The 26,630-nt window shown below is 48.9% G+C and overlaps 1 protein-coding gene across 2 annotated transcripts in view; it reads right to left on the bottom strand.

Moving 5' to 3' along the window:
* Window positions 1-2,853: 2,853 nt before the first annotated feature.
* Window positions 2,854-26,630, bottom strand: part of MAP6 (microtubule associated protein 6) — an 80,126-nt gene continuing 56,349 nt past the window's right edge. Inside the window, exons 2-5 of one of the 2 annotated variants that reach the window (XM_033207324.1) lie at window positions 24,320-24,533; window positions 22,042-22,238; window positions 3,935-4,008; window positions 2,854-3,868 (exon numbers count right to left, since the gene is read on the bottom strand). In XM_033207324.1, the coding sequence (XP_033063215.1) occupies window positions 2,997-3,868; window positions 3,935-4,008; window positions 22,042-22,238; window positions 24,320-24,533 (1,357 nt within the window). In that variant the 3' untranslated portion in view covers window positions 2,854-2,996. Of the gene's footprint in view, window positions 4,009-22,041; window positions 22,239-24,319; window positions 24,534-26,630 lie in introns of both variants that reach the window. The other variant, XM_033207323.1, reaches the window with a different exon arrangement.

A 26,630-nucleotide genomic window follows, 5' to 3' on the forward strand; every position in this document is an offset into this window, starting at 1 on the left:
AAGGGCCAGGGGAGTCGGGTGCGCCCCCGCCCTCGCTGCCCCAGCCCAGGATGGGGACCCAGAGCCGCTCCCCTACTGGGCCTTCTTTCTCGGTAGTGGAGAGCTGGACTGGACTGAGCTGGGAATGCCTGCAGCTCAGAGGCGCTGCTCTAAGTCGGGACCGGCTTGCAAATGAAGATGTTGAGGGGCTGACTCTGGGCTCATAGCAGAAGCTGCCAGATCTAGCGGCCATCTCGCAGTCTTCATCTGCGCCGGCCCTCCCAGCTTTCCATCCGGCCTCACTGTGTCCTGATTGAATCACTCCGGGCACCACAGGCCCCTGGTGCCTCCTTACAGCTATGGGCCAGCCCCTCTTGGAACTGGACCCACATCTCTTTCCATTCTGACACTCTCTGAGGAAGCGCAGTGTCCTTCATGTGGGACTTGTGACCATCCTACCCCCAGCCCCGGGGCAGCTGACTCCCAGGCCACGTTTCCAGACGTCTCTTCAGAGGTCAAGCCCTGGTAGCCAGTGGCCTGGACATCTGCCCCCGGGTGTCTCGGAGGCCCTCAGGGAAACCTTGTTTTGCTTCTCAGAGATGGCACCACGGTCCGCTTGGCCTGTGGAAACGTGTGTGTCATGGGACCTGGTGTGTGGGTCAGAGGAAGGAGTGGGAGGAGGAGGAGGGTGTCCACACGCAAAGCTTTTTTTTTTTTTTTTGAGACTGAGTCTCCTCTATTGCCCAGGCTGGAGTGCAGTGGCTAGATCTCGGCTGACTGCAATCTCTGCCTCCCAGGTTCAAGCGATTCTTGTGTCTTAGCCTCCCAAGTAGCTGGGATTACAGGTGCCTGCCACTACAGCCAGCTAATTTTTGTATATTTAGTAGAGACGGGGTTTCACCGTGTTGGACAGGCTGGTCTTGAACTCCTGACCTCAAATAATCCACCCGCCTCAGCCTCCTAAAGTGCTGGGATTCCAGCCGTGAGCCATGGAGCCCGGCCTTCACACGCAATTCTTTAGCCTCAATGTGGCCTTGTCTTATCTTCAGGTCCCTGACTATTGGAGCTCATATGGCAGCAAGCTCTGAGGGCTACTTTTGTGTTGGGCCAAAAAAGCCAGCCTCACTGTGAAGAAACCTCTGTGTGTATGTGTGTTTGTGTGTGTGTAGAGAAAACCCTAGTGCTGTTGGGAACGCATGAGGAGGCAGGCTTGGGGCCAGTTGGATGGGGAAGGCTTGCTTAGAAAACTAGACGATTTGGGTGTCCTCCGTACTGTACTTCCTCTGATGATTTTCCTGTAAGAACTGAGCTGAGCTCCTTTGAAAGGAGTAGCAGTATTCCTTGGGAGCCAGCTTTGGTGGGGGCAACCGGTGAAGCCTCCATCCTAGCTCCTTAGGGGCTCTGGACTTTGAAAGGGAGGCTGCAGTACAGCCTTGTGGCCCGTGCCAGTGGCATTCCGGCAGGACCCACCTCTGACTGAGGCTGAGCCCCAGGCCTGCTGGCAGCTCCCAGCCTTTTTCCCCACAGCCTGGCTGTGGCTGTTCCTTGGCCTGCCAGCACCACACTTACAGCCTACAGGACTCGACCCCACTCCCTCCCTGATTTCCTGGAATTCAGAAAATGGATCACCCCTGCCTCGTCCTAGTTTTCCACCCCAGAGACCTGCCATACCCTTGGTCAGGTCCTCATGCAAACCAGATTCCTTTTATTCAGGGACTTCCAGAGGGAGTGTTACCCAGTTCTCAGCCACACCCATGCCGCCCTGTCTACCCTGTCTGGACTGCCCAGACTACATCAGAACTCCACAGCCACTTTCTCTGGAAAGCCTTCCTGGCCGCCCTCGCCAGGTGTTCTCCCTTCACTGGCCTCTTAAAGCCAGGCCTTGACTTGTCCTAGGGCCTCATCCCATACCACATTTTATTGTCATAATATTTTTTCCCATAGTGACCCCAGTGCTCAGCACAGTCTGGCACAAAGTGCATGCTAAGGACAAGCTTGCTGCACGGAGAAATGAATGAGGACTTCAGATATATATCTATATATATAGATATATATAGATATATATACACACACACACACACACACACACACTTTTTTTTTTTGAGACTGAGTCTCGCTCTGTTGCCCAGGCTAGAGTGTAGTGGCATAATCTCAGCTCACTGCAACCTCTGCCTCCCAGGTTCAAGTGATTCTCCTGCCTCAGCCTCCTGAGTAGCTGGGATTACAGGCACCCGCCACTACACCCGGCTAATTTTTCTATTTTTAGTAGAGACAGGGTTTTACCATGTTGGCCAGGCTAGTCTCGAACTCCTGACCTCAGATGATCCACCCAACTTGGCCTCCCGAAATGCTGGGATTACAGGCCTGAGCCACTGTTCCTGGCTCTAGGTATATTTTTTAGAAGCTCTCGGTTGAGCTGTCATGAATATTGAATGAGGATTAACAGGTGTTAGGTTCTACAGTGTCCTGAAACTTATGATCAGAGGCCTGGTTTCCTCAAGAAGTTTGACTCCTGGATGAGCTTTAAGGCTGAGCTCTTGGCAAACAACTGTTATCCAGAATTCCCGTGTGCCAGGTGGGTCCTTGCTCCTGTTTCATCTGCAGGCTTCAACTCAGCCACCCAGGGCTCAGCCTGCTGGGATTTGGCACCTCTTGTGAGGCTGTCATGGCATCTGACCCTTGCCTTATTCTGCCCACCTCCGTGATGGGGTCCTGTTTCAACCTAGCATCGCCTGCCCACTCCTGTCTTATGCTGACAACTCACAGGAACTGGTGCTTCTCAGACCCCTCTGGTCCAGATGGGTGAATGCAGAGCCTGACAGGCTCACCTATACACACATATGCACCCCTGCCCAACAGAGACAGACAGGAACATTGCTGAGTCAGAGGGACCATTTTTATTAGATTCCAGCAAGGCTACTGTACATGTTTCATGCAGATTAAATATGTCTTCACTGCCCCTGGGAGGGGAGCACTCTCACTGTCAGCTCCTTCATTGGTGTGTCAAGGGGTGAGTGTCAAGGGGAGCTCTCAATGTATTCCGTATGGGGGGCAGTTGGGATCATGACTCGGGGTAGAGGTGAGACAGTAGGTAGCTGAGGGTCCCTGGGACCTTGAGTCTTCAGAGGTTCAGGGACTGCAGGACCTTGGTCCTTTGCTGATGCTGGCACCAGAGAATCTTGATCCTTCAGAGGCACCGGGATTATAGGAACTTTATTCTTCGGAGGCTCAGGGACTACAGGACCTTGATTCTTTGGAGGCTGCAGGACCATGGGGCCTTGATCCTTCACTAGTACTGGGAGAATGGGGTCTTGATTCTTCACAGACTCAGGGGCCACAGGACCTTGATTCTTTACAGGTGCCACAACTGCAGAATCGTGAACCTTCGGATGCTCTGGGACTACAACATCTTGATCCTTGACTGGCCCTGAATCACTGACTGGCCCTGAGATCACTAAACCATGATTCTTTACAGGCTCAGAGACCATGGAACCTTGATTCTTTATGGGTGCTGTGGCCATGGCACTTTCATCCTTCGGATGCTCTGGGACCATGGGACCTTGATCCTTGACAGGTGCTGAGACCATGGGACCTTCATCCTTGACAGGTGCTGGGACCACAGGAGCTTGATTCTTCACAGGCTCAGGAATCCTAGGACCTTGATCCTTTGGAGACTCTGGTACCACAGAACCTTGATCCTTAGCTCTTGCTGGAATCATAGGACTTTCATTCTTTGGAGGAACTGGGACCGAAGGACCTTGGTCCTTGACTGGTGCTGAGATAACAGGGCTTTCATTTTTTAAAGGCTCAGGGACCACGTGATCTTGATCCTTGACTGGTAACAGGATCATGGGACCTAGATCCTTTGGAGGCCCTGGGACCACAGAACCTTGCTCCTTCAGAGGCTCTTGGACCATAGGACCTTGACCTTTCAGAAGGCCTGGGACCACAGAACCTTGATCCTTCTCTGGCTCTGTGGCTACAGGACCTTGATTCTTACTTGAATCACTGACGGGTTGAGCCAGGCTCCTGCAAAGGAGAGAGAGGTGATCACTGTGAGAATAGAGCTCAGGCAGGGACAGGGCAGAGTACAGATTGCCTAATAAGTCTTGGCCTAGTGGAGCCTGGGCCAGGCAGCTCTTGCTGGAGAGCCAGGAGAATCTGATTTCTGTGTTCTCAGTACAGAATGTGGGTAGGGGTGAGAGACGGGGATGAGGGGAAGGCCCAGGAAATCAGTCATTCAATGTGCTTGCCAATTGATTATAACCTGCACGTGGCACAGGGGGTAGCACCCTGGTGACAATGGCAGTACTATAGCTGGACTCAGAGTCATCCAGTAGGCATCCCAGCAGCCCGTCCACCCCACACTCCATCCAGATTCCTACTTTTTCTTCTGGGATTATTGGGCCCATCCTGGGAGCCCCATCTTAGCTGCCCACCAGATGCCCCCACAGGTCAGGGTGCTCTTTCCTTGTTCTCAGGGCCTTCCAAGTTCTTTTCCCTCCCTGACTCCCTGCCCCCTTGTTAAGCACTGGCTGCAGGAAGGGGCAAGGGGTCCATGGCATACTAGGAAAGGAAGCAGTGGGAATGCCCCTCTCCCCCTCTCCTGCAAGGGGAAAAGTATTTTATCACTGACATTGTATTGAATGAGCAGCACATGGTGATAATAAAAAGCAGGACAGCTTAGTTTTTTTGTTATTTTTGTAGAGATGGGGTCTCACTACGTCACCTAGGCTGTTCTCCAGCTCCTGACCTCAAATGATCCTCCCACCTCAGCCTCCTGAATAGCTGGACTACAGGCAGCTTTTAGCTTTATTGCTTTAAATTCTCCATAGACAGTGCACCCTGTGATTGCCTGCACCATTCCCACTAACCCCAACCTTTGGTAGGTGACTCACTGGGACTCCGCATTCAGGTAGGGATGAGGCCCTGATCCCCTCACTCCATTCCCATTTCTGACTCTCTCTGCTCTCCTGAGACCCTTGCCCTCACCAACTCCAAGGCTCCTGGGCTTATTTCCCTGCAGCCAAAAGTCCCAATCTTTCATCAGGATCCTCAGGCACTGTTCCCTCTGCCTCACTGCAGCCCTCTGCCTCATCCTCTGGCCCACCCACACTGTGGAGAGCGTGTGACAACACTAACTCTCAAAGACAACGGTTGCCACACTTAGACCTGGCCAGCCTGGAGCCCTCTGGTTTAGAGTGCACACTCCTTCCTTGCAGGCCACGTTGGAAGTCACCACTCGAAAGTGGCGTTGCTCAGCAAGCGTCACAGGCCCTTGCACGCCTACAACACATCCAGCTTTCCAAATGACTCCCTTTTATAGCTCATTTCAGCAACAGAGCAGCCCTGTGAAGCACACAGGAAGGGTTTTCTTACCCTTACTTGTCTGATGAAGAAAATGAGGTCGTGAGAGGACAAGTGATGGGGAAAGTGAGGGGACCCCCATGGACTAGCACCTGGGTCCTTCCACTCCTGGAGCCTGTGCTCTTTCCCTTAGCGTGCCTGGCACATAGTAGGTGCTCAATGCAAGGTGGCTATTACTATTACTCTATTTATTGGGTATAATGATATTTACTCAGAAATCTATAATGATTAGAGGTCAGTACCTAGAGCACCTTGTACTATGGTATTATTAGGTAGTATTATAGTTGTTTTTCTATTTACTTAGAAGTAAAATTATGTATATTTGGACTACTTTTATTCTTCTGTGTTGTCCTGATGCAGAAGCTTTTTACTGTATTTAGCATCCTGAGTCACCCAGGGACTGGTATTTCTCAGCAGAGTCCACGCAGCACAGGCAACCTCTCCATCCAGTTCCCCTTGCTGTCCCTGAGCATCACAGTGGAAGGGGCCGGGCGGCTCTCTGGCTCAGTACGACATGGAACACAGTTGCTCTGGCCAGATGGACACAGCTGGCTGCTATCAGTAGGACCTTAGTGTTTGAGAAGAGAGCCAGGCAAGGCCGTGAGAAGCATGTGGAATCCAAAAGTGGCATTAAAATATCTCCAGTCACTGGTGGCTGGTCAGAGAGGAAAAAGAAAAACTGAATTCAGAATAGAGCCAAGCAGGAAATTGATTAGGGGTATTCTCTTAGATTGTGAAGCGACCTGGGTGGTGTCCTCCCAACAGGGTGAGGAAACTGAGAAGGGACGAAAGAAAAAAATGGGAGCTTAACTCCATCTCAGGGGCTTGGGCTGCAGAACCTATCCCAAGGGTAGGCCATGGGCCTGGAGTCTCCTACTGGCATGCAGGTCACAAAGAAGGCCAGCCCTGCAGCCTGGGCCAGGAAGTGTGTTTCCCTGCATATTTACAGCATTGGCTCCTGAGCCATGCACCAAATTTCTGTTTAATGGGCCCTTCTGTTTAATGAGCCAGCTGTGAGCTACCATGCACCAAATTTCTGTTTAATGGGCTCTTCTGTTTAATGAGCCAGCTGTGAGCTAACCTCAACTTTGCATGGATACATAACCCCATATTGCTTAGGTTAGAAAACTTTTTTCTTTAGTAGGTATCTTTAATTATGGGAAGGTTATAATTAAGATTAAAAATGATGAATTAAATCAAGTCCCCAGTATTACTTTTTTTGCATTAAGTTTTTAAAAAACCCTGTAATCCCAGCACTTTGGGAGGCCGAAGTGGGCAGATCACTTGAGGTCAGGAGTTCGAGATCAGCCTGGGTAACATGGTGAAACCCCATCTCTACTAAAAATACAAAAATTAGCTGGGTGTGGTGGCGGGTGCCTGTAGTCCCAGCTACTCAGGAGGCTGACGTGGGAGAATCCTTTGAGCCCAGGAGGTGGAGGTGGAAGTGAGGTGAGATCACACCACTGCACTCTAACCTGGGTGACACAGTAAGACACTGGCTCCAGGAAAAAAAAAACGAAGAAGGAAAGTTTAGGAAAAATATGCATAGATTTACGTCAAAGGTATTTGTAATGTTTAAGATAATTTAGTATATTAGAATGTCTAACAGATTAGTTTTGTAATCCCAATATAAAATGTGTAATGGAATAATTAAATTAGATGTATAATTTAAAGCTGAAAGATACGACAGTTTTACACATTTTTAAACAATGATGGAACTTTTATGACAAGCCAATGGTCACCATATTTTTAATCTTAATTTATTTAAAATTATTTATAACTTAATTTATATTTAGGGTAATTGAAGTAAACTATAACATCCTCCTTAAAAGAGATTGTTACATTTTACTAAGTTTTTGATTTTTGTTACTTTTTATTAAGCATTTATTTTTTAAAATCCAAGCTGCCTGGACAGTTTTTCTATGCACGAAACTGCACTCAAGGGCACCATGAAATCCTCACTGACACTGACTGGTCCTCACGTGGTTCCAGTTGCCCGCCAGACTCCCATCTGTAAAGTGCCTCACCTCCTCCAGTGAGGCTGGTATGAATGAGGCAAAGCCATCCCCTCAGGGTGGAAGCTGGTTCATGGCTTGGGGAGCAGAAGCAGGCTGCATTCAGCCCACTCAGGCCACAGGCCAGCTGTCCTTGGGCATGGCCCAACCTGCACAACCAAATCTTGTGCCCTTGGTCAGCAGCACATATTCTCAAGATAGCATATGCCACAGGTGCCTTCTCCCAGCCTGTGCACCCTGAAAGCACTAACCTCTCAGAAAGTACAACGACCTGCTGGGCTGACCTTGGCTTCTGTGCTGCTTATTGCCTGAAAGGTCTTGGGCAATTGCTTAACCACAATAGACCTCAGTTTCCCCACTTGTCAAGTGGGGATAACTATATAAATGTCAGGGATTATTACAACAGAAGACTTTGCTAGGTGGGCATCTGGAATAATAATTCTTGATATTTTCGGAGTGCTTGGATAGTGCACAAATAAGTCCACTTCTGTAATAACTGTGATAGCAGTTTACTAAAATGCTCATGCGTCTGTTACCTTATGTCATTCAACCCTCACAGCAGTCCTGGGGGAAGCCCACTTTCCCTGCATCATCCTCTCATGCTGTTTTGCACACTGCCAGCCAGGGCTGTGTCTTTGTTTCTGCTTCACCCACTTTTCTTTGTCAGGGCCCTGCCTGTCCTTGAAGGCTCGGCTCAGCTCCCACCTCCTCCCAGGTCTTCCTGCCTGTGTCTCTCCAGATTAGTTTTATTTGCATCCCTGCTGCAGCACCATCTCACAGTCTCTCTCTCCACTTTCTCACATATCCCCACTGCAGGCCAGGCTCCCCTGCTAGACAGTGAGCTCCCTGAAGGCAGGGGCCAACCTCCTTGCCTGCAGCCCCAATGCTCAGCACAGTATCTGAAACAAAGAAGGCAAAATGGAAAGTTTTAAAAGTTATTGTTGCTGAAAGCTGGTTCATCCTCTATTCCCTAGCCCCTGCCAGAAACTCAGATTCATCCTTGATACCTCCCTCTCCCTCAAAACCCTCACCCCATCCATTAGTTCCCATTGATTTCAGCTCCTAACATTTATCTCTTGAATATTCCCACTTCTTTCCCTCCTTCCCTTCCCCTACTACCTGCTATGCTATCATCTCCCTGGACCACTGTCACAGCCTCCTAACTGCTGTCCCCTGTTCCATCTATTCTTGCTCTCCTCCAATCCATTCTTCATACAGAAATCAGAATGATCTTTTAAGAGAGCAAACCCTATCTTGTCCCTTCCTTGCTCACAACCCTTCAATACCTCCTCCTTGTACCAAGAATAAAGAAGAAAATCTGTTACACAGCCCCACCTAGCTGGCCAATCTACCTGCTTCCTTACCCCTTCACCCCTCTCCTTCCTGCCTTTCCTGGCTCTCTGTGCCCAGCATTCTGTTCCTTCAACAAGCCCTGCTCCTTCCCATTTTACAGCTTTGCACATGCAGTTGTCTCCTCCTGGAATATTCTCTTGTTCCCTCTTCACCTGGCTACTGTCTACTCAGCTGTCCTCTCTCAGCTCACTGAAGCACTGCCCTGGGAAGCCTTCCCTGACCCCACAGTCATGGCCAGCCCCCTGCTACAGGCTCTCCTAGTCCCTGGCACTTGTTTTCCTCTCTTATCTCAGTGAATTCCTTGTATTCTTTTGCATTAATGTTTCTCCCACTAGACTGAAGTGTCCAGAGGGCGGGGACCATGTCAGTTTTGCACATCATTGTATCCTCTGTACCTTAAATGAACAGTACTGGAGCCCAGGTGGGTTCTGACTTAACACTTGAGTGAATGAATAAAGAGACTGTTCTGTGCCAGGCTCTGTCCTATTTGCAAAACTTAATGTTCCAAGGTTATATGAGACATCTTGTCTTAGACACTTCATTTTCTGCCCTTCTTCCTGTTTCCATGGAGACAGGCAATGCCTTCTGAGTGTACACACACTGACATTGGATCCATACTTTCCAGAGTCTAGAAGCAGGATTACTGAGCCCTGCCCTCCACTGGATGGAGAAAGGACTTCACTCCCTCCCACTGATTCCTGCCCTTGCACACAATTCCAGTCCTATAGTCCATCCATGTAGTTTTTTCTTCCCAGATTGTCTCCTGTTGCACCATCAAAGCAGCCAACAGCTGCGGCAATGCTCCCGGCATAGGGCTCCATTCAGAAAGCAGGGAGCCTATGGACCCTGTCCTTGAATCCCCTGCCTTCCCGGGGAAGTGTGGGAGTGTGGGGCAGTGTGGAAAAGCCTTGAGGAAGAAAGAAACTGAGCAATAACTATGGGCCAGGCTTGGTGCCAGACGTTTTAACATATATTATTTCTCATAATGTAAAAAGCAACCTGCTAAAGAGACAGTGCATTGACTGGGCTTGAGGCCAGAAGAGCTGGGTTTGAATGTTAATTCAACCCCTTCCTAGCCATAGGATGGCAGCAGGGGCACACATCTCCAGGCCTCAGTTTCCTAATCTATAAAAGGAGGATTAGAAGGTCCACCTTCTAGGGAGAATTAGGTTATGTGAATGCTCATGGCATGGCCCCTGGAATACAGGTGACGTTTAGCCAATGTTAATTCCAAAGGGTGACTTGTCGATCTGGTCCAATTGTGTTGCTCCACAGATGGAAACTTGGCCCAGAATGGGCAAGTGACTCTCCAGGTCCAGGACTAAAACATGGGCCTCTCAACATCTCAGCAGGCAGGTGGAAGAGATGGAGCAAACTCACTTGGAGAAAAGATGGGGAGGAGGGGAACAGCGAGGCCCAGGCCAACGGCACCACAGGGCCCCTGGCAGGACATGGACAGAGACAGGGTGATTCCAGGGCTCTGTTCCCTTGCTGCCTGCCTCCACGGGCCCCATACACGTGCTCATAATTCTTAGACACAAACAAAGCTCCTGACACGTGATGGAAACACAGCCACCAAGGGGGATTGCCAAGGAAACGATCTTTGAAAGGCTCATTATTCTTATGAAGAATCTGCAGGAGACAGGAGTTCTCAAAACAACTCTCGCTCCGCCTCTCTCCTCAACAGGACTCTGTGGGAGCTTCTCTTTTAGTAATTATCCTGTTGCTTGGTAATTATTTGCCTCTCCTGCTAGCCCGTGGGACTGTGTTTTCTTTGTCTTTGCATCACGAGTATCTAGCACAGGGTCTGGCTTATTGTAGTACCTGGCAGATATTGGTGGGAAAAACACATGGCTGGTGTAGCTTCTTCTCTTTATTCACTTTTAATTTTTTCTCTTTTATCCATTCACTGAACAAATCTACTGAGACCCTGCTCTGTGTCAGGCCCTCACTGGGGACACAGAAGTGAATGAGAGCTAACCCCTGACTTGGGGGAAGGAGCTCCTAGAGTGAGGCAGGAGACAGACCTGTCAACATACACCACAAACATGACGCCACCACCCAGGTACAGGCACCACCTCCAAGCTGGGCCCTAAACTTTATCGGCCTGTATCTCTTCAAACCAGAGAGGCTCAAAGGTCTTATTAGGGGCCAAGCTGTCACTCTGTTGGAGAAGTCTTCCCTCTCTATTCCATAAAAGCACAACTCCACAAGCCAAATCAAAGGCGCCCAGGGCTGGAAGGACAGACTGCTGGGCCACGGGTCTCCTGAGCCTCTGCTGCAGTCTCCCTGGCAGCCTCCTCCTCAGTGGCCACTGGTTAGACCTGAGCAGAAGTCTGCATTACAGTCAGTTCCACTCCTTCCTATCTCTGCACTGATCCCTGTTTTGCGCTCTGGAGCCACCCTTTTAGTGAATGCCCTGATGGCTGCCCCAGGACAGCCTTTCAGGTATTTGAATGGGGCAGCAATTGGGTCTGTATCCCTGGCTTCTCCAAGTAACACATGCCCCACAACAGTTCAGACTTGGTTCTCACAGCCCTCACATCTCAACTGCCCTCCTTACAACGTGTCTCAGTTGGCTCTGTCCCTTGGAAAGTGCAACTCCAGAACTGAAAGCCATATTGTAGGTGTGGTCTCCACACAGGCCACATCTTCTCTGCCCTGGAGTCTACACCTCCAATGATCAGCCCAAGCAGCTCCAGCTTTATCAGTGCTGGCTGCCCAAACACCATCCCTCGCCGTCCGCCTCACAAACCCCTCCTCCTTGACTGAGGAATCGGTTCCAGGTTCTTCTCTTTATTCACTTCTCTTTATTCACTCTGTCCAAGGGACAGAGCTAACTGAGACATGTTGTAAGGAGGGCAGTTGAGATATGAGGGCTCTGAGAACCAAGTCTTTATTCACCCCTACCCCCACCCCCACCTTGGCAGCAGCCCCTGTCAGATCAGCTTCAATAGTTTTGTATCTGCCTCTCTAGACTGGGCACTTTCAGGCCAGGGACCATGCCTGCTTCATCTCTCTTTCCCTCTCTCCCTCCCCTCCGTTCCTCTCTCTCTTCCCTGCCTCTTGCCTCCTTCCTGCTTCCACAAACATTTACTAAATGCCTACTATGTACCAGGCCATAGGGATCACTAGCATAGAGCTGGCACATAGTAGGAGGCCTACTTTCTCAATGAGGAGTTTTAAAATAGCTCATACAAAATCAAATTCTAACAACCGCATTTACATAACATAAAAATGTTTTCCTATTTTTAACTCAGCACCTTTTTTGTCCCTCCAAATGATAACATCTCTTTAAGGTTTCTGAGATAAGTTTACATACAAGGCATTTGATTCTCACAACAACGGTGTCAGCCAGGCAGACAGAAAGTCCTCACCTCGCCTTTCAGAAGCGAAAACGTGGTGCAGAAAGCGGAAGTAAGTTGCCCAAAGTCACGTAGTGAGTTCGGGCAAAGTCAGGACCTTAATGGAGGAGCTCTTTCCCCTCTATAATATCCCTCCTGGTGGGGTATACAGATACAGAGATTCCAAATTTGTCTGCAGATGTCTGGACTGGTTTCGGCTTGAAATGACTCTGACTGGCTCTGGCTGGAGCCAATGACTTCTGCAGGTCCCAGCTCAGAGCTCCCAACTGCATCTCCTTAGAGAGTTTTTGCCCCTCTGGGCCCAGGCCCCCAACAACCTGGCTGGCTACTCCCACTGCACAGCGCCCCCTACCCGCCACGTTTACTTCCTAGCATTCAGCCAACCCTGAAAAAGAAGACCTTAGCCCCAGAAAGCAGTGGCGTCCTGCCTAAGAGTGCCCATCCATATTCACACCTGGAAGCCCTACCTGTGCAGCTGTCAATCAGTCTACCAGCCCAGGGCCACACTGAGTCCGCCAGATGTGGTTCATCACACGGAAACACCAGCTAGGACCACAGTTAGGAGAAATGCTGCCTCCACAAGACTTAATTCTGGGTCAGGGGTGGAAGGAGAGAACTGTGTAGATCAACAGCATCTGTGACCTTCTTGTGACTCATTTTCCATAGACCAGAGGATGGAGAGTCATCGAACGTTTCAGAGCAAGCAAGGGACAGAGGAGGAGGCTGCTGTTTCAGGGGGATGCACATCTTTACGATGGGAATCCTACAGATAGTCCCAAGTCCTGGACAAGGAATGGGTTTTAGGGTCACCCAAACCTAGGTTCACATCCTATCTCACCACTTACAAGTTATGTGACTTTGTTCCTTAATCACCGAGGTCTGGTTTCTTTATCTGTAAATGGGAGTAACACCTGCAGACTCTAACCTTACTGTGAGGATTTAATGAGAGGAAGTGTGTAAAGGCCAAGTAAGGGTTCATTCCCTCTCCCTAGGCTGTGGCAACTCTGTATTTTACAAAAGTTGAATCAAGATCTGGGGCGAGTTCCTAGTTCAGGTCTTTCCCTGCCACTCTGGCTTCCTTCCAGGCAGACATGTTCTTCTGAAATTCAGGGAAATGGTTGCACTAGGTGGGTAGGTGGCTAGGTGGCTATGTTTTCTTTGTGGTTATTTGCCTATTTATTTTTGCCATTGTTAAATACCTTTTCTAGATTTGGCCTGCTAACAAGAACTAAATAAATTTCCAATTGTATGAGAAATATTTTTAAAAGCATTCTCGATTGTTTTAGCACCAAGAAGGCAAAGTCAAAGGTACAGTAGACTGTCCCAGTGGGCTGCCAGGAATCTAATAATTCTGCTAATGACCCTTTTTAAAATGTAAAGTGTTGGACTAAGGCAGCGCTCAATTCTTGTCTAACACTATGCTCCTGGGAACTTGCAAATCAATCATTGTCTTCCCCCAACCCCCATCTAAAGCAAAGGATCGGATCTGGAGCAATTAATCAAAATTGGTTTCCTGTGTCCAGAGGGGATCACTCCAAATGAACGTGGAATTGCAGAAATGGATCTGCACCAGGTGATTTATAGGGTGTGCTCAGAGAGCAGGGGCCAGATGAAGGGCTAGGGGACGGGAAGAGGCAGCAAGAACCAACACTAGATGGCCTTAATCTCAGGCCATTTTGTGGCAGAAGGAGTGGATTCACCTTGTGTAGCTCCAGCTGCCATACTGCTGGGGACCAGGGCAGTAATTAACTGGGAAGCTGTGGTCAGCAAAACTACCCATAACATGAGCTATTGGCAAGGGCGTTGCACATTTCCAGTTTGCAGAGGACTTCTGCATGCCTCCCCACAGGGCCCTCACTGCAGGCCTGGGAATCAGGTATCCCTTGCTATCAGAGCTCTGGCCACCTGCTCTCCTGAACTCCGGAAACAAACAAATTGAAATAACATGTTATCCCTTGCTGGCCAAATTTTTACTTCCTGAATTTGGGAACCAAATATATTCAGAGAGTGATGGATATTTGTATTATTGCTATCTATTGGAGGCTTAAAGAAATTAAGAGACTCAGTTAAGGTCACATAGCTAGTAAAGAGTAGAGCTTGGATTTAGAACCAGGCCTATTGGTTGTAATCCTCGCTTGGAATTAGACATGCCTATGAAATGTGTGGTGATGGGGAGGGTCCTGTCACCCTAGAGTTAGGAGCCCTGAACTGAGCAGGGAGTGGGATTGGCCAACCTCTTAGATTACCCTGTAACCAAGGGCCCATGATTTTATGCAATCAAGACTGTTTAGAAAAAGTGGCTATCTAAAGTACAGAGGTATGCAGGCCTGAACAGAGGCCAGCCAGTATAAAACCAGCCACTGACTGCTCTTTGCTCCGCAATTGCCATGACCTCTCACAAAACTGCCCCTTTCATGGGAGCAGAGACAGTTATTAGTCAGAGAAGAGCCTTGTGGAGGCACCATGGTGAATGTGGAGGCAGATAGTGAATCCTGTCATTCATTCACTCAGTCATTTTTCATTCAACGAGCACTTTAGAAGACACTCTCTATGATAGACTTTGGGCCACGAGCTAGGGCTACAAAGGTGAACAGAGAGACCTGGCCCTTGCCCTGGAGGAGCACGGTCTAATGGAGGGACACACACATGAGCGGATGACACAGGACATGTGGCAAGTTCCATCATGAAGACACACAGGGAGCAGCTTACCCAGCTTGGGAGGTGCGGGAAACGCTTCCTGGAGCTGTCCCCTGAGCGGAGTCTTGAAGGATGAGTTAGCCAGGTGGAGAAGCAGGAGAAGGGCATTCCGGGCAGGTGGACAGCGAGGGTAAAGGCATGGAGGTGAGAAGCAGCATGGTGCACCGAGGGAACAAGAAGCTTCTGCGCCACGAGGAGCCCACGGATGGTTTAAAGCACGGGGTGACATGGTCAGATTTGCATAAAGATCCCTCTAGCAGCTTAAACCAGTAGCAAGCAGTGGCAGTAACTTTTAAATCTCAGCATCTGAAGCTCTCTTGGCCCCAGGTAAGAGTTCTGGGACCATCCGTTGAGATCACTATATACAATGCCAGGTTAACAGGTAATCGAGACCCATTACATGACGACAAGGGACAGAAATTTAAGTTCAATTCCACTGACTGAAATAAAATGCTCAAAATGGCAGTCTCAGATCCAATACCCACATACTGCAGATAATAATGGATACCAGTTTTATCTTGGTACCTCCAGGACCGAGTATATTTCTTATGAATGAAGAATCTGCTGGACCATTCTGCATTTAGTAACCTACATTGCAGTCACCCAGGCAAGCTAGTACCAAAAGGAGAAAAACTGTGTATTGGCTGTGATGACTGGTCAGTACAGCCAGGATGTCTGAGTCAGATGTGTAAAGACCTGACCCCATTCTTATTTTCCCTCAGTTTATATCTGGGTCCCAAGATTTAAAAAGGGTACTAGGCAAGCCTGCTGGAGGACCTGGAATGGCCCAGCCAGAGTGTGGCCCTGTGGGGTATGGGCTTAGTTTTTACTGGGAGTCCCACTTGTCTGAAACCTGATTCTTTTCAGGCCAGCCCAGCCTCCTGGAGGTGAGAGGGAGAGACAGCAGGCTATGGAGCTGGAAGCCTAGATTCCAGTGCTTCCTCCGTCTTCCAAGGCTGACCAAGCTGGCAGGTGCCCCCTCCTCTTTGAGCTTCCCTTTCTCCTCTGTTACCTGAGGCCAACAGCTGCCCCACAACATTGGGACGGTTCCGTGGAATGTCACAGAAAGAAATGCTTCGTAAACAATGCATACATATAAATTGTTAGAATATTATCATTTAGGTCTGTGGACTCAAGGTAATTCAACAGCTGTAATTCTTTAAAAGAAATCTTCTTAAGAATGTTTGCCTCAATCAACCTCATGTATTACTCACAGCTAAGTATATATCTATCAGAAAGTGGACATGTACTTTCAAGTACTCCAAAGGGAGGGGAAGGGCATGAAGTGATACGTTTAGTGTCCTCCATGGGTTCCCTACAGCCCTCATGTCATCTCATCCTCACTGTGCTCCTCTGAGGGGGTATTAGTGTCCCCATTTTCAGAGGAGGACACTAATGCTCCAGGAGGTTAGTGAGAGACACAGGGTTGCATGGCAGCACTGATTTCCACCCATGAACCTTGTAAACACCTAAGAGCCTGTCCATGTTAACCAGTATTCATAGGGTAAATAACATAGTACATACCGGTGTTAATTCTAGTTCTCCCTGTTGTAGGAATTCTAGGATGGTCTACGTGTTATGAGGATATATGCATCAAATGGCAGTGTGGTGGAAGTGGGGCTTGGATCACATGCCTGGTTCTGTGAGAACGGAGTTTGGGCTCCCTTTGTTTGAAATAGCTGTCTTTCCTGTTTCAGTGGCCTTGGCTGCCCTAGCCACTTTCCTAGCCCTGCTGGTCTCAGGTGGTGCTGGGGTGGAGCCTTGCTTTAAGGCAGATGGTCCACTGGTTACATCCTGAAAGAAACTTCTCTACCTATGGTCCTGAAAATGTGAACTGCTTTAAGACATTTTAGCAGTAAAAGGAGCCTTAAACCACAGTGACACACTAAAGGAGTCCATAGACTTTGTGAAATAGGACTTGACACTCCTCAAATCTATGAGAAGCAGGTTGTAAATTCTTTTTTTTGTTTGTTTTTTTTTTAGACGGAGTCTCGCTCTGTCGCCCAGGCTGGAGTGCAGTGGCCAAATCTCAGCTCACTGCAAGCTCCGCCTCCCGGGTTTACGCCATTCTCCTGCCTCAGCCTCCCCGAGTAGCTGGGACTACAGGCGCCCGCCACCTCACCCGGCTAGTTTTTTGTATTTTTAGTAGAGACGGGGTTTCACCGTGTTAGCCAGGATGGTCTCCATCTCCTGACCTCGTGATCCGCCCGTCTCGGCCTCCCAAAGTGCTGAGATTACAGGCTTGAGCCACCGCGCCCGGCCGCAGGTTGTAAATTCTTAAACCTTAGTGAAACAAAAGAGGGAAGAATTTCACAAAGAACACACAAACTCTAAGGAAGAACTGAAATACGTTTATAGCTAACTTAGCAACAATGACCTCTTTTCATTGAAAATAGGGGGCTGGTTTGAATTTTGTTTGTTTGCTGTTTGGGGGAGGCAATGTGAGTGATGGGTTACAGATTCGCCTCCTGGGGCTCTGGGCAGCAGAGGGGAGCATGGTGGGAACCACAGGCGGAAGAGCCTCTGGGGGAGCCCTGAGTGTGTGGGCAGCACTGACAAAGCTGGCAAGGCCCTTGCCTTCCTGCCTCCTCCATTGCCCAATGCTTGTCCTTTCTCTGACTCTGAGTATGTCTCACCTTCTCGCACTCTCTTAGGTTACTCTAGGTGTCTTCATATGTGTGCCTTCCCATGTCTTTTTCTCTCTGTGCCACTATTTCTACCTCTCACGTCTCGCCTGTCTTTCTTACCACCTCTCTCAATCCCCGTTTTGTCTCTCTCCCTTAACTTGTCAAAATAGAGCTTAATAATATGCTTTTATGTATTTATTTCTTGAGCAGCTTTTGTGTTTTCTGCCTCATACAAAAGTAGACAGGTGGGTGGGATGTTTTCTATTCATGTGGAAAACAAATACATACGACTTTTCATTTATACCACCCTTGATTGATTTCTACCCCTGCCTCCCCCAAAACTCAGCAATCAGGTCCAGCAATAAAAGTCCACCCTAGGGCTTCTAGCTTAGAGCAAGAGAGGATCTGTGGTGTCGCCTGACGCGTAAGCAAGCGAGAGAAGCATGACAGGGGAGCATGCAGAGGTGTGGGTGCAATCTGGGCAAATGGAAATGGAGATCCCAGTTAGCAACCGCCCACTCACGTGCACCAGGCCTCTCCACCACCGAGCTCTGCCACTCTCCAGCCTGTGCCATGACCCTCCCAAGGGAACTACCCCCCAGAACTTAAGTTCATCTGGCGTTTGACGGCCCCCACCCTCCAACCTTTGCTTGGGCAGACCCCTCTGTCTGGCATGCCTTGGTCACCCCCAGCTCTGTTCACCTGGTCAACACCTACCCATCGCTGAAGTCCTCCCTGATCCATGGAACCAGCTAGAATGGCCTCCTCCTTCGTGCCCCACTGTGATCAGAGGCAGGGTCTCAGTCATCCTGGTTTCCCTAGTGCCCAGCACAGTGCCTGGCACATAATAGGTATTCAATCAACATATGTTGGAAAAATGAAGAGTATAAAATCTTTTGTCTTCCACTTTACCAGAAGGATAACAAAGTGGGCAAACCTGGTCCTAGCTTTCAGGTTCCCACCCAGCTCCCCCACTTTTCCATTTCTAGACTTGCTCCCTGCGGCGGCCTTGCCCTTACATATCCACACCCCAGCTGCTTTCCAGGGCTCCCTCTGCCACAAAGCCTTCCGCAACTCCCCAGCCCTTGTTGGAAGAAGCCTGTCCTTCATGTGAGTTCCCAACTACCTGATCTGTTGTCACTTTACTTGGTTGCTTCTCTGGTGGCTGTTTCAGCACCCCCACATAAGGCACACACATGACTGTCACCCGCACAACCCACAGTGAGCCAGCCCCCTAAGGGTGGAACATCCATAATGACCATAGATTAACTGAGCAAGTGAAGGCATCACTGCCATCCCTTGGGAGGAGAAAAAGCCAGAAACGACAGTCCTGCCAGTCAACAGGAAGGAGGCAAAGAGTCAGAGCCCAGCCTCCCAGCATGGCAAGGTGGTGCTGGGGGCAGGCAGTCACTCTTCCCGGCAACATGGGATCAGAACGTTACACTACCTTGTTGGCCAGTGCGTCTCCCGGTCCATCTTCGCTTTCCCAACACTTAGCTCTGACTGCTTGCAAATAGTATCTGAGAGGCAATCTAAAAGAGTCAAGCTGCATTATGGAGAGCCCCAGGAAGACTGCAGGGCACAGCTCATCTTGCAGAGAATGGCTCAAATGGAAAAGGTTCGTTCCTTCACCTACTCAGGTGGGCCTCATCAAGGAAATAAGATCAAGAAAGTGGTGTTCGTCTTTAGCATTTATTTATAATTGGAAAAACTGTTGTCTGTTTGTTTTTCTGAGCAAGCACAGACCACAAGCACGTCACAATCAATTGGCTATACATGAATATTTTTGTCATTCTCTTACAGCAGGAATGAAATAGCACCAAGAGAGGTGTGCGCTACACGTTACATAGACAATCTGTGGTATACAACAAAACCCAGGCCACAAAATCGTAATTAGACACTTCCTGTCTGCCTCAGAGAGGCAAAGCTATGTGGACCAAATGGGAGCACGGACAGAGGACGGATTGCTGAGGGAAGCCAACGCACAGCTCTTGGGGCTGCTTTTGCAGGCAGGAAAACAGCGGGAAAGCTTCAGTCCCTGCTCCCTCACCAGGAAAGGACGGAGAACCACAGGGAAATGTAGAGACCAGTGGGACAAGCATTGGAAGCTTGGTCACCTTCAGGAAGGCAACACCCAAACACTGCTTGTGGAACCAAAATCAGTTTCATTCAGTATGTTTGGGAGATAGAATGAGACTGGCTGAGTTTTATTTGTAAACAGTAGAAATCAAAGGAAGTTTCTTGCCATTGAAGCGACACATTCAAGAGTCAAAGTGAACCACAAACAGGGTTTTCTCAGTGGGTGTGTTAAACAGAAGGGGATACTGACAGGTTGAAAAAGACATTCTACAGGTCCTCTAAAGCCTCAGGTGGGCAGGGTAGGAAGTTGGTCCCTGGGGCAGTGAGTGGGGGTGGGGGGTGGGGAAGCCTGCGGGACCCTTAGGGCAGACTGCGATTTGGGCAACACCAACTTGACTTGGTTACAGGGTATCAAGTCATGTGCACCCTCTGGTTGTGTGGCTGTGGAGACAGATTTCTTTATACTGCCCACCACGCCCAGCACAGTGCCTGGCACACAGGCTTCTAGCAAGAGAATGCTAAATGAATGATCCTCTGTGCATTGTAAACTCTGATTTACTTGATCTGCAAAAATAAAAGATTATTCTATGGAGAAATCCAAACTGTGGCTAGCATCAACATGTCTGACTAATGCCAAATCTTGAGAGACTGAACATACATTGTATTCTCTGGATACAATTAAGATCATGTTGCTAGAGCTTTCTGGTAAATGTTAAGATTAGCTGGCAAAGAGTCGGAATCAGTACTGAGATCCACTCCAGTCATTTCCTGATAGCTTTCAAAATCTGCAACTCATAAACACGGAAACCCACCGGCATTTTCTACCTTCTTTCATACTTCTCCTTCCTCACAGTTTCAAACCCTGAGATAGAAAGGAAGGTCGCAGTGGGCCTCACCAATGACTTCATTTCTGGTATTCCTATTCTGTTAATAATTATGGCTCACATAGTACATGCCAAATTAATTTGCAAAAGACTTCTCACTCAGCCCCAAGGTGACAACCAGAATGATGTAAGCAGAGACTTTGCTGCCTGAATGGTCAGAATGAGAGAGAGTTTGTGGAGGCTCCACTTCCTCCAAACCAGAATGACCTAAAGGGACTTTGAGGTAAGGAACTGTGAGACCCTCACTCTTCACCCCTTTCATTATAAAAGAAGAGCAAGCCTGCGCCGGGGCTTGACACTGGACGGCAGCCCAGCATGTCAGAATGCCAGGGACGAGAGAATTTTAAGGACAGGAGATATAGAGTGTGCTGAGCAATATACACATCACATTGGCAAATTTTATTTTTCTGGTAACTGTTTTGCGTTCCCTCACAAGCACTGGGTTTTTTTTTTTTTTTTCACAACAACTCCCTAATTCCTACAACACAACTCTAGCACAGCTAAGGTGGCACTTGCCACCCCGGGGGCTTTGGCCACACACACACACACACACACACACACACACACGACACGGAATATACGGAGAGCTGCTTTTATATATTAATGAGGTCAAAGCTGCTTGCTAATTAGTTAGCAGAGCAGTCTCCTAGTCTGCAGCTAAGTCACAGACATTCTCCCTGACCTAAGGCCTGGCATTGCTGCCCTCTCTGGGGAGCAGACCAGAGCGGTTCAGGAAGGGAGAGTAAACATCGCCACACTTGCCACTATGTCTACGGCCCCTTGGGTCTCTCAGAAACGGAAAGTCAAATTCCAAATACACTATCCCTACACCTTGAACTTTCTTCCTCAGACATCTCCAACCAGTCGTTCTGCGAAACCAGCAGCATTGGACAGGTGGTCGGCTGAGGGGAATCAGAGGAAAACAGCCTCCTCATTTCTGTGATCTTCCTATGACAGCTAGAATGTACCTAAAGCACCTAACCTGTTTCACCAGCCCTGGCCTAGTTTTAGTTATCAGTGGCAAATCTATGACTTGGTATACAATTTAAAGCCCACTGATAGGAAACTAAACACAGGCACACATGTCTAATGGACGATTCTATGAAAAGACCACTTAACAGACACAATTCCCTTTTACTGACGTTAAGGCCAAGGTTGTTTCTTTCTTTGTTGTTTCTGTTTAACATTTCCTCAAATTTTGTCAATTGCTGAAGCCCAGGCTGAGCTTCTGTGGCACATGGCGATTCTCTGAATTCTGGAAAAGAACACATGTACCTAAAGTTCAAAATTGACCAGTGACACAGATCTTGGGGATCTGGGAGGAGGAGACCCCACAGACACTTCCAAGCACTGCCAGGAGATTAGTTTCGCCTCTCCGACCTGCCTGCCTTGCCCATCAGCATGCAGTCGGAGTGCCAGGGGAGGGCACAGCCAGAGGCAACGCTTCCTGGTGCTCCAGGGGCTGCCCTCAGGAGGAGGCCTGCCACTCAGTCTGTGAAGCAGGATTCTTCCATCAAAAGAAGCCAAACCAAGGAGCTCCTGGAACACTCAGGACCAAGGCAGATGAGAAGCCTCTAATTAATTTTGTGGCCTTTTTTGGTTTGTTGGTTTTAAAAAAAAAGTTGGGGGGAGGGAGAGAGAGAGAAGAGTAAAAGGAAAGTGCAGGGAAATTTACTCTTTCGCCTCAGCCAGTTTATTGTTCATCTCTTTGCTTTGCTCCTTGTCGTCTGGCTTGGTGGTACTCGGGCCCTCCGCACTCTTTTTCTTGGCAGCCTGGCCTGACACCGCCTGCTTGTCTTTGGCCTTCCTCGTGGGCTTATGGCTCGCTGAGGTCTTTTTTGGTTTGGAACTCTGAACACTAGGTTTCTCCACCTGCATGGAGAGACAGACGGCAAATACAGAAACACAAAAAGGGGGGGAGTGGGAGAGAATTTAGAGAGAAGATATGGTTAATTAAGGAATAACGGTAATGACAGAGGTTGGCCCAGTGGAGAGGTTGGCTCCCAGAGGAGCACAGTGTATAAGGTGTTCCCAGGGACATTAGGGCATTCGGCATCTCCCGTCTGAACTCCCTGTTCCGTTGCTTTGGCAGCACTCACTGGCCACGTGGGCGCCCTTGTCCTGCCAGCCTTCCCCCGACCACCCCAGGCAGTGGGCCATACCACTGTTGGGCAATATTTGAGCCCCTCCCTGCAGGAAGTTACACCTCATCACATTGCTCAACTTGCCCACAGGCATAGGATTTTGCTTCAGTCAATGAAATGTGAGCAGTGACTTGGGTCACCTTCAGGCGGAAGATTTGAGAGTCAGCCTGTGCTGCCTCGTGCTCTCTTTTCCTCTGCAGCAGAGAGAGACTGCTTCGCCACCTGAGACCCAGATGAAGAGGGTTAGAGCGGCAGCCAACCCACAATGGACATTAATAAGAAATAAACCTTTGTTGATGTAAGATGCAGAGGTTCTGGGGCGGTGGGTCACTGCGGCACTCGCTGGCTTCCCCTGTTTCTGTCTCTAGGCTGGCTCACCCATATGGAGAAGCATCCTTGCTGAGATGCTTTGGGCAGGGGAGTCTCCAGTCTCAGCTAGGCTTTCTGCCGCCAGCCCTCTGCTCCTCTTCTCTGCCTGGCTCCCCCACCATTTTCCCCAGAGCAGCTGTTCTAAGCGTACTCCACTCTCCCCAGTCTCCCTCCTCTAACTCTGTCCTCTTCATCTGGAGAAGATGGCCTTGCCTGCTCTTTCTCAGGAAACTTTGGAGTCACCGAAAGTGATCCCTCAATAGGCCACCACCCTCATCCATCTCTAGATTTAGTTTCCCTCATTTTCCTTCCTTTCTCCTCTACGTCCTCTTTTGTCCAATGCCGATCCCACGCCCCGGGTTCCAACCCATCTCTGGATGGACAGAGCTGATGCTGGGCCTCACAGGCTGGATCATTCACTCACTGAGGTGCAGTGGCTTTTAGTCACTCCTGACCTGTAAGGAAAGGAACCAGTCGTCTTGGTTTGCCTGAAACTGAGAGGTTTCCCGGAACACAGAACTTTCAGTGCTAAGATGGAAGAATCCCAGGCAAACTGGGTCGGTTAGTTACCTTACCCATAAACTGGTCCTGGACCAAATAGGAAACTCCACTTCAGTGTAAGACTTTTAGACAAAAGCAGAGAAAAGGCTAATTAGGTTCCAGAGTTATTTAGGTTCTCAGACATTTCCTGCTATGATACAGAGGACAGTGGATATCTGTACAATCCCACGAGGCCTGGCATCAGAAGATGCTAGGTTGCATGGCTTGCATGAGTCCTGCTTCACCAGCCATATCTCCAACATGCTTCTTCTGCTCACGAACTCCTACGTAAGGTGAGCAATGTTACCTTAGGAAAATCCCTGAGTCTGCTTTCACAAACTGTTCATTTTGGTAACAAATTACTGGGAATATATCTTATAGCTGATGCTACAGGTGCGTTGTGAGAGACTGAGAAGATGAGAGAGGGCAGGTGCTTTTCAGGGACTAGGGAGGGAAGAAAGGGTCCAGTGATTGGAGCCAAGGATGAGGCAGGGCACGGTCTAGCGGGAGGGGAGCCGGGCATGGGGGCCTGCAATACTGGGCCAGCCCTTCCGGGGCCCAAGCACATCTATTTTAAGACAAGGGGATTTAGGGCTCAGGTGAGGTTTTCTGCCACTGTTTATCTGGATTTCTCAAAATCGGAAGCTAATTCCCTGGAAATCTACCAGCCTTTAAGCTGTCTTTATTTTAGGTGATGTTCCTCTTTAATATTCCCTTTGAGTTTAACAAAGGTTCCTGTTGAAGATGCCCCTGGTCTTCACTCTGCTTTAGAGGAAGCAGGGATTTTAAAGGTGTCCATAGGGACTGGGCCAGATTTGACAGCAGCCCACCCCATGCTCTGCTGCAGTTAACCCTTACGGTCCAGGCTGTGCTGATGGGTTCCTACAAGTTCTGTCTCACCTTTGGGGGTTCCTTGAAGGGTTCACTGTAGAGGCTGCGTATTCTTCTGCGATCAATGACCTTATTGTCAGCTGCTGTTGGCTTGCTGGCCTCTCCTTTGAACTGAGCACTGTAGCTGGTCTCATGAACCATCTTATCATCTGGGGGCTTGTACTGGGGCTTGGCCTTTATTGGTTTCACAGGCTTGATGTCCGTCCATGCCCTGAATTCATTCCTGTTAGTCAAAGAAAGCATATGTGATATGAAGCATTATCTGCCTGGAAGCAGAGTTCCTGAAACAGGGCTGCAAACACAGCAAGCTCTCCATCAGTGCTTGCAGTATTGACTGAAGTGTGGCTGGAGGGTTAGCCTCATTCTTTCATAAGGAAGAGTGCAAATCTCCCTTCTTGCAAAGTTGACCCAGGTCGGGTTGTGGCAATAGTAGTTGTGCCTTGGAGAAAGAGATCAGGCTCCCAGCTCCACACTGTGTGACCATGGGGAGGCAATTCTAATCTTCAGGTCTCTTTTTCCCAATCTTGAAAATGAGACTGAAGAAACTCAACCCATTCATTCATTCATGAAGTCAAAAAATACTGAGTGTCTGCTATGTGCAAAGTTAAAGAGTTGTGAAATTAAATGAGACAATGTATTAGGCACACTGTGTGATATACGGTGGCATATCAATGAATGCCAGTTCCCTTCCCCCCCTTTTTCATAATGAAGAACTTTTGTTGCCCAGATTCCTTGAGGATAATTCCCCCATTTGAATAGCAGAGGACCTGCTTCTTGGAGTGCCAGAACTTCAACAATCTTAATTACTTTAGATGAACATCCTTGTGAAATGTCTAAATATTTGCAGATCTTTAGTAAGCAACACAGACTGAACATAATTTGGAGTTCACAACTACAACTTGTATTGGGCTGTCGGTGTGTGTGGGAGCGTCTTCATGTGCTCTGGTGTAAATGGCTATTGGTCCTTATCCTAAATGATCCTCATCTGCTGCTTTTTTGAGTCAGTGTGTTAGTTTTCTTGTTCTCTGCAATCTCTCTCGTGGTTTCTAATCGGCTGTTTATGATCTGTTATAGGACTGGAGAGTAGACGGCTGACAATGATCAAAACAGAGTTAAAAAATGTAGCTGCTGACGGAGGTCACGAGGGTCTATCTTGTTTGTTAAGTGCATGAGAGTCAATGCATGAGCTCTGTGACTTCTGGGGTCTTTATTGGGTCTGTTCTCCTTTGGGGGCACAAAAAGCTGCATTGTGGGAAAGGAGGAGTTAGGGCATGAATATCTGCGGAGTTAGGTTCTTCCAAGGCCCACTGTCTCCCTCACTGATGACTCCCTCCTTCAGGGCTGAGAGGACTACCAGGAACAAGGAGGCCGCAGGAGGCAGAAGAAAGAGCTTGGACTGCGACGGAGACACGCAGGCTCTTGCGCTAGCACTGCCTTATGCTGGCAGGCCTTTCCCTGCTCTAAGCATTCGTTTTCTCATTTGTAAAATGAAAGAATTAGGCCAAACAAGGTCCTTATAATGTCCTTCTAGCTCTGAGGCTGTCTTAGTTGATAAAGCTGATTTGGTAATACTGAGCTTGCTGGTTATTTGACCTCCTGATCTCTGTATTTCTCTAGGGGAACTGGCTCATATGTGAAGAAAGACCACTGGCTTTTAAGAGACCCTTCCCTGAGCTTCAGACTGTCCTTTCCAGTGCAGCCTGCACCTCCGCCTAGATGCCCCGTTGTTATGGTTCAAATGTTTGTCCCCTCTAAAACTCACGTTCAAACTTCATCCCCAGTGTGGCAGGATTGAAAGGTGGGGTCTGTAAGAGGTGACTGGGTAATGAGGGCTCTGCCCTTGTGAATTAATTAACCAATTCCTGGATTAATGTATTAATAGGTAATTGATTAATGAGTTGCCATGGGAGTGGGACTGGTGGCTTTTTTTTTTTTTTTGAGACGGAGTCTGGCTCTGTCGCCCAGGCTGGAGTGCAGTGGCCGGATCTCAGCTCACTGCAAGCTCTGCCTCCCAGGTTCACGTCATTCTCCTGCCTCAGCCTCCCAAGTAGCTGGGACTACAGGCGCCCGCCTCGTCGCCCGGCTAGTTTTTTGTATTCTTTAGTAGAGACGGGGTTTCACCATATTAGCCAGGATGGTCTCGATCTCCTGACCTTGTGATCCGCCCGTCTCGGCCTCCCAAAGTGCTGGGATTACAGGCTTGAGCCACCGCGCCCGGCCGTTAACTGGTGGCTTTTATAAGAAGAGGAAGAGAGACTTGAGCTGGCACACTTGGCCCCCTCACCATGTGTCACCCTGTGCTGCCTCAGGACTCTGCAGA

Source organism: Trachypithecus francoisi, unplaced genomic scaffold (assembly GCF_009764315.1).
Source record: "Trachypithecus francoisi isolate TF-2019V2 unplaced genomic scaffold, Tfra_2.0 Lachesis_group8, whole genome shotgun sequence".
NCBI classification, from domain to species: Eukaryota; Metazoa; Chordata; class Mammalia; order Primates; family Cercopithecidae; genus Trachypithecus; species Trachypithecus francoisi.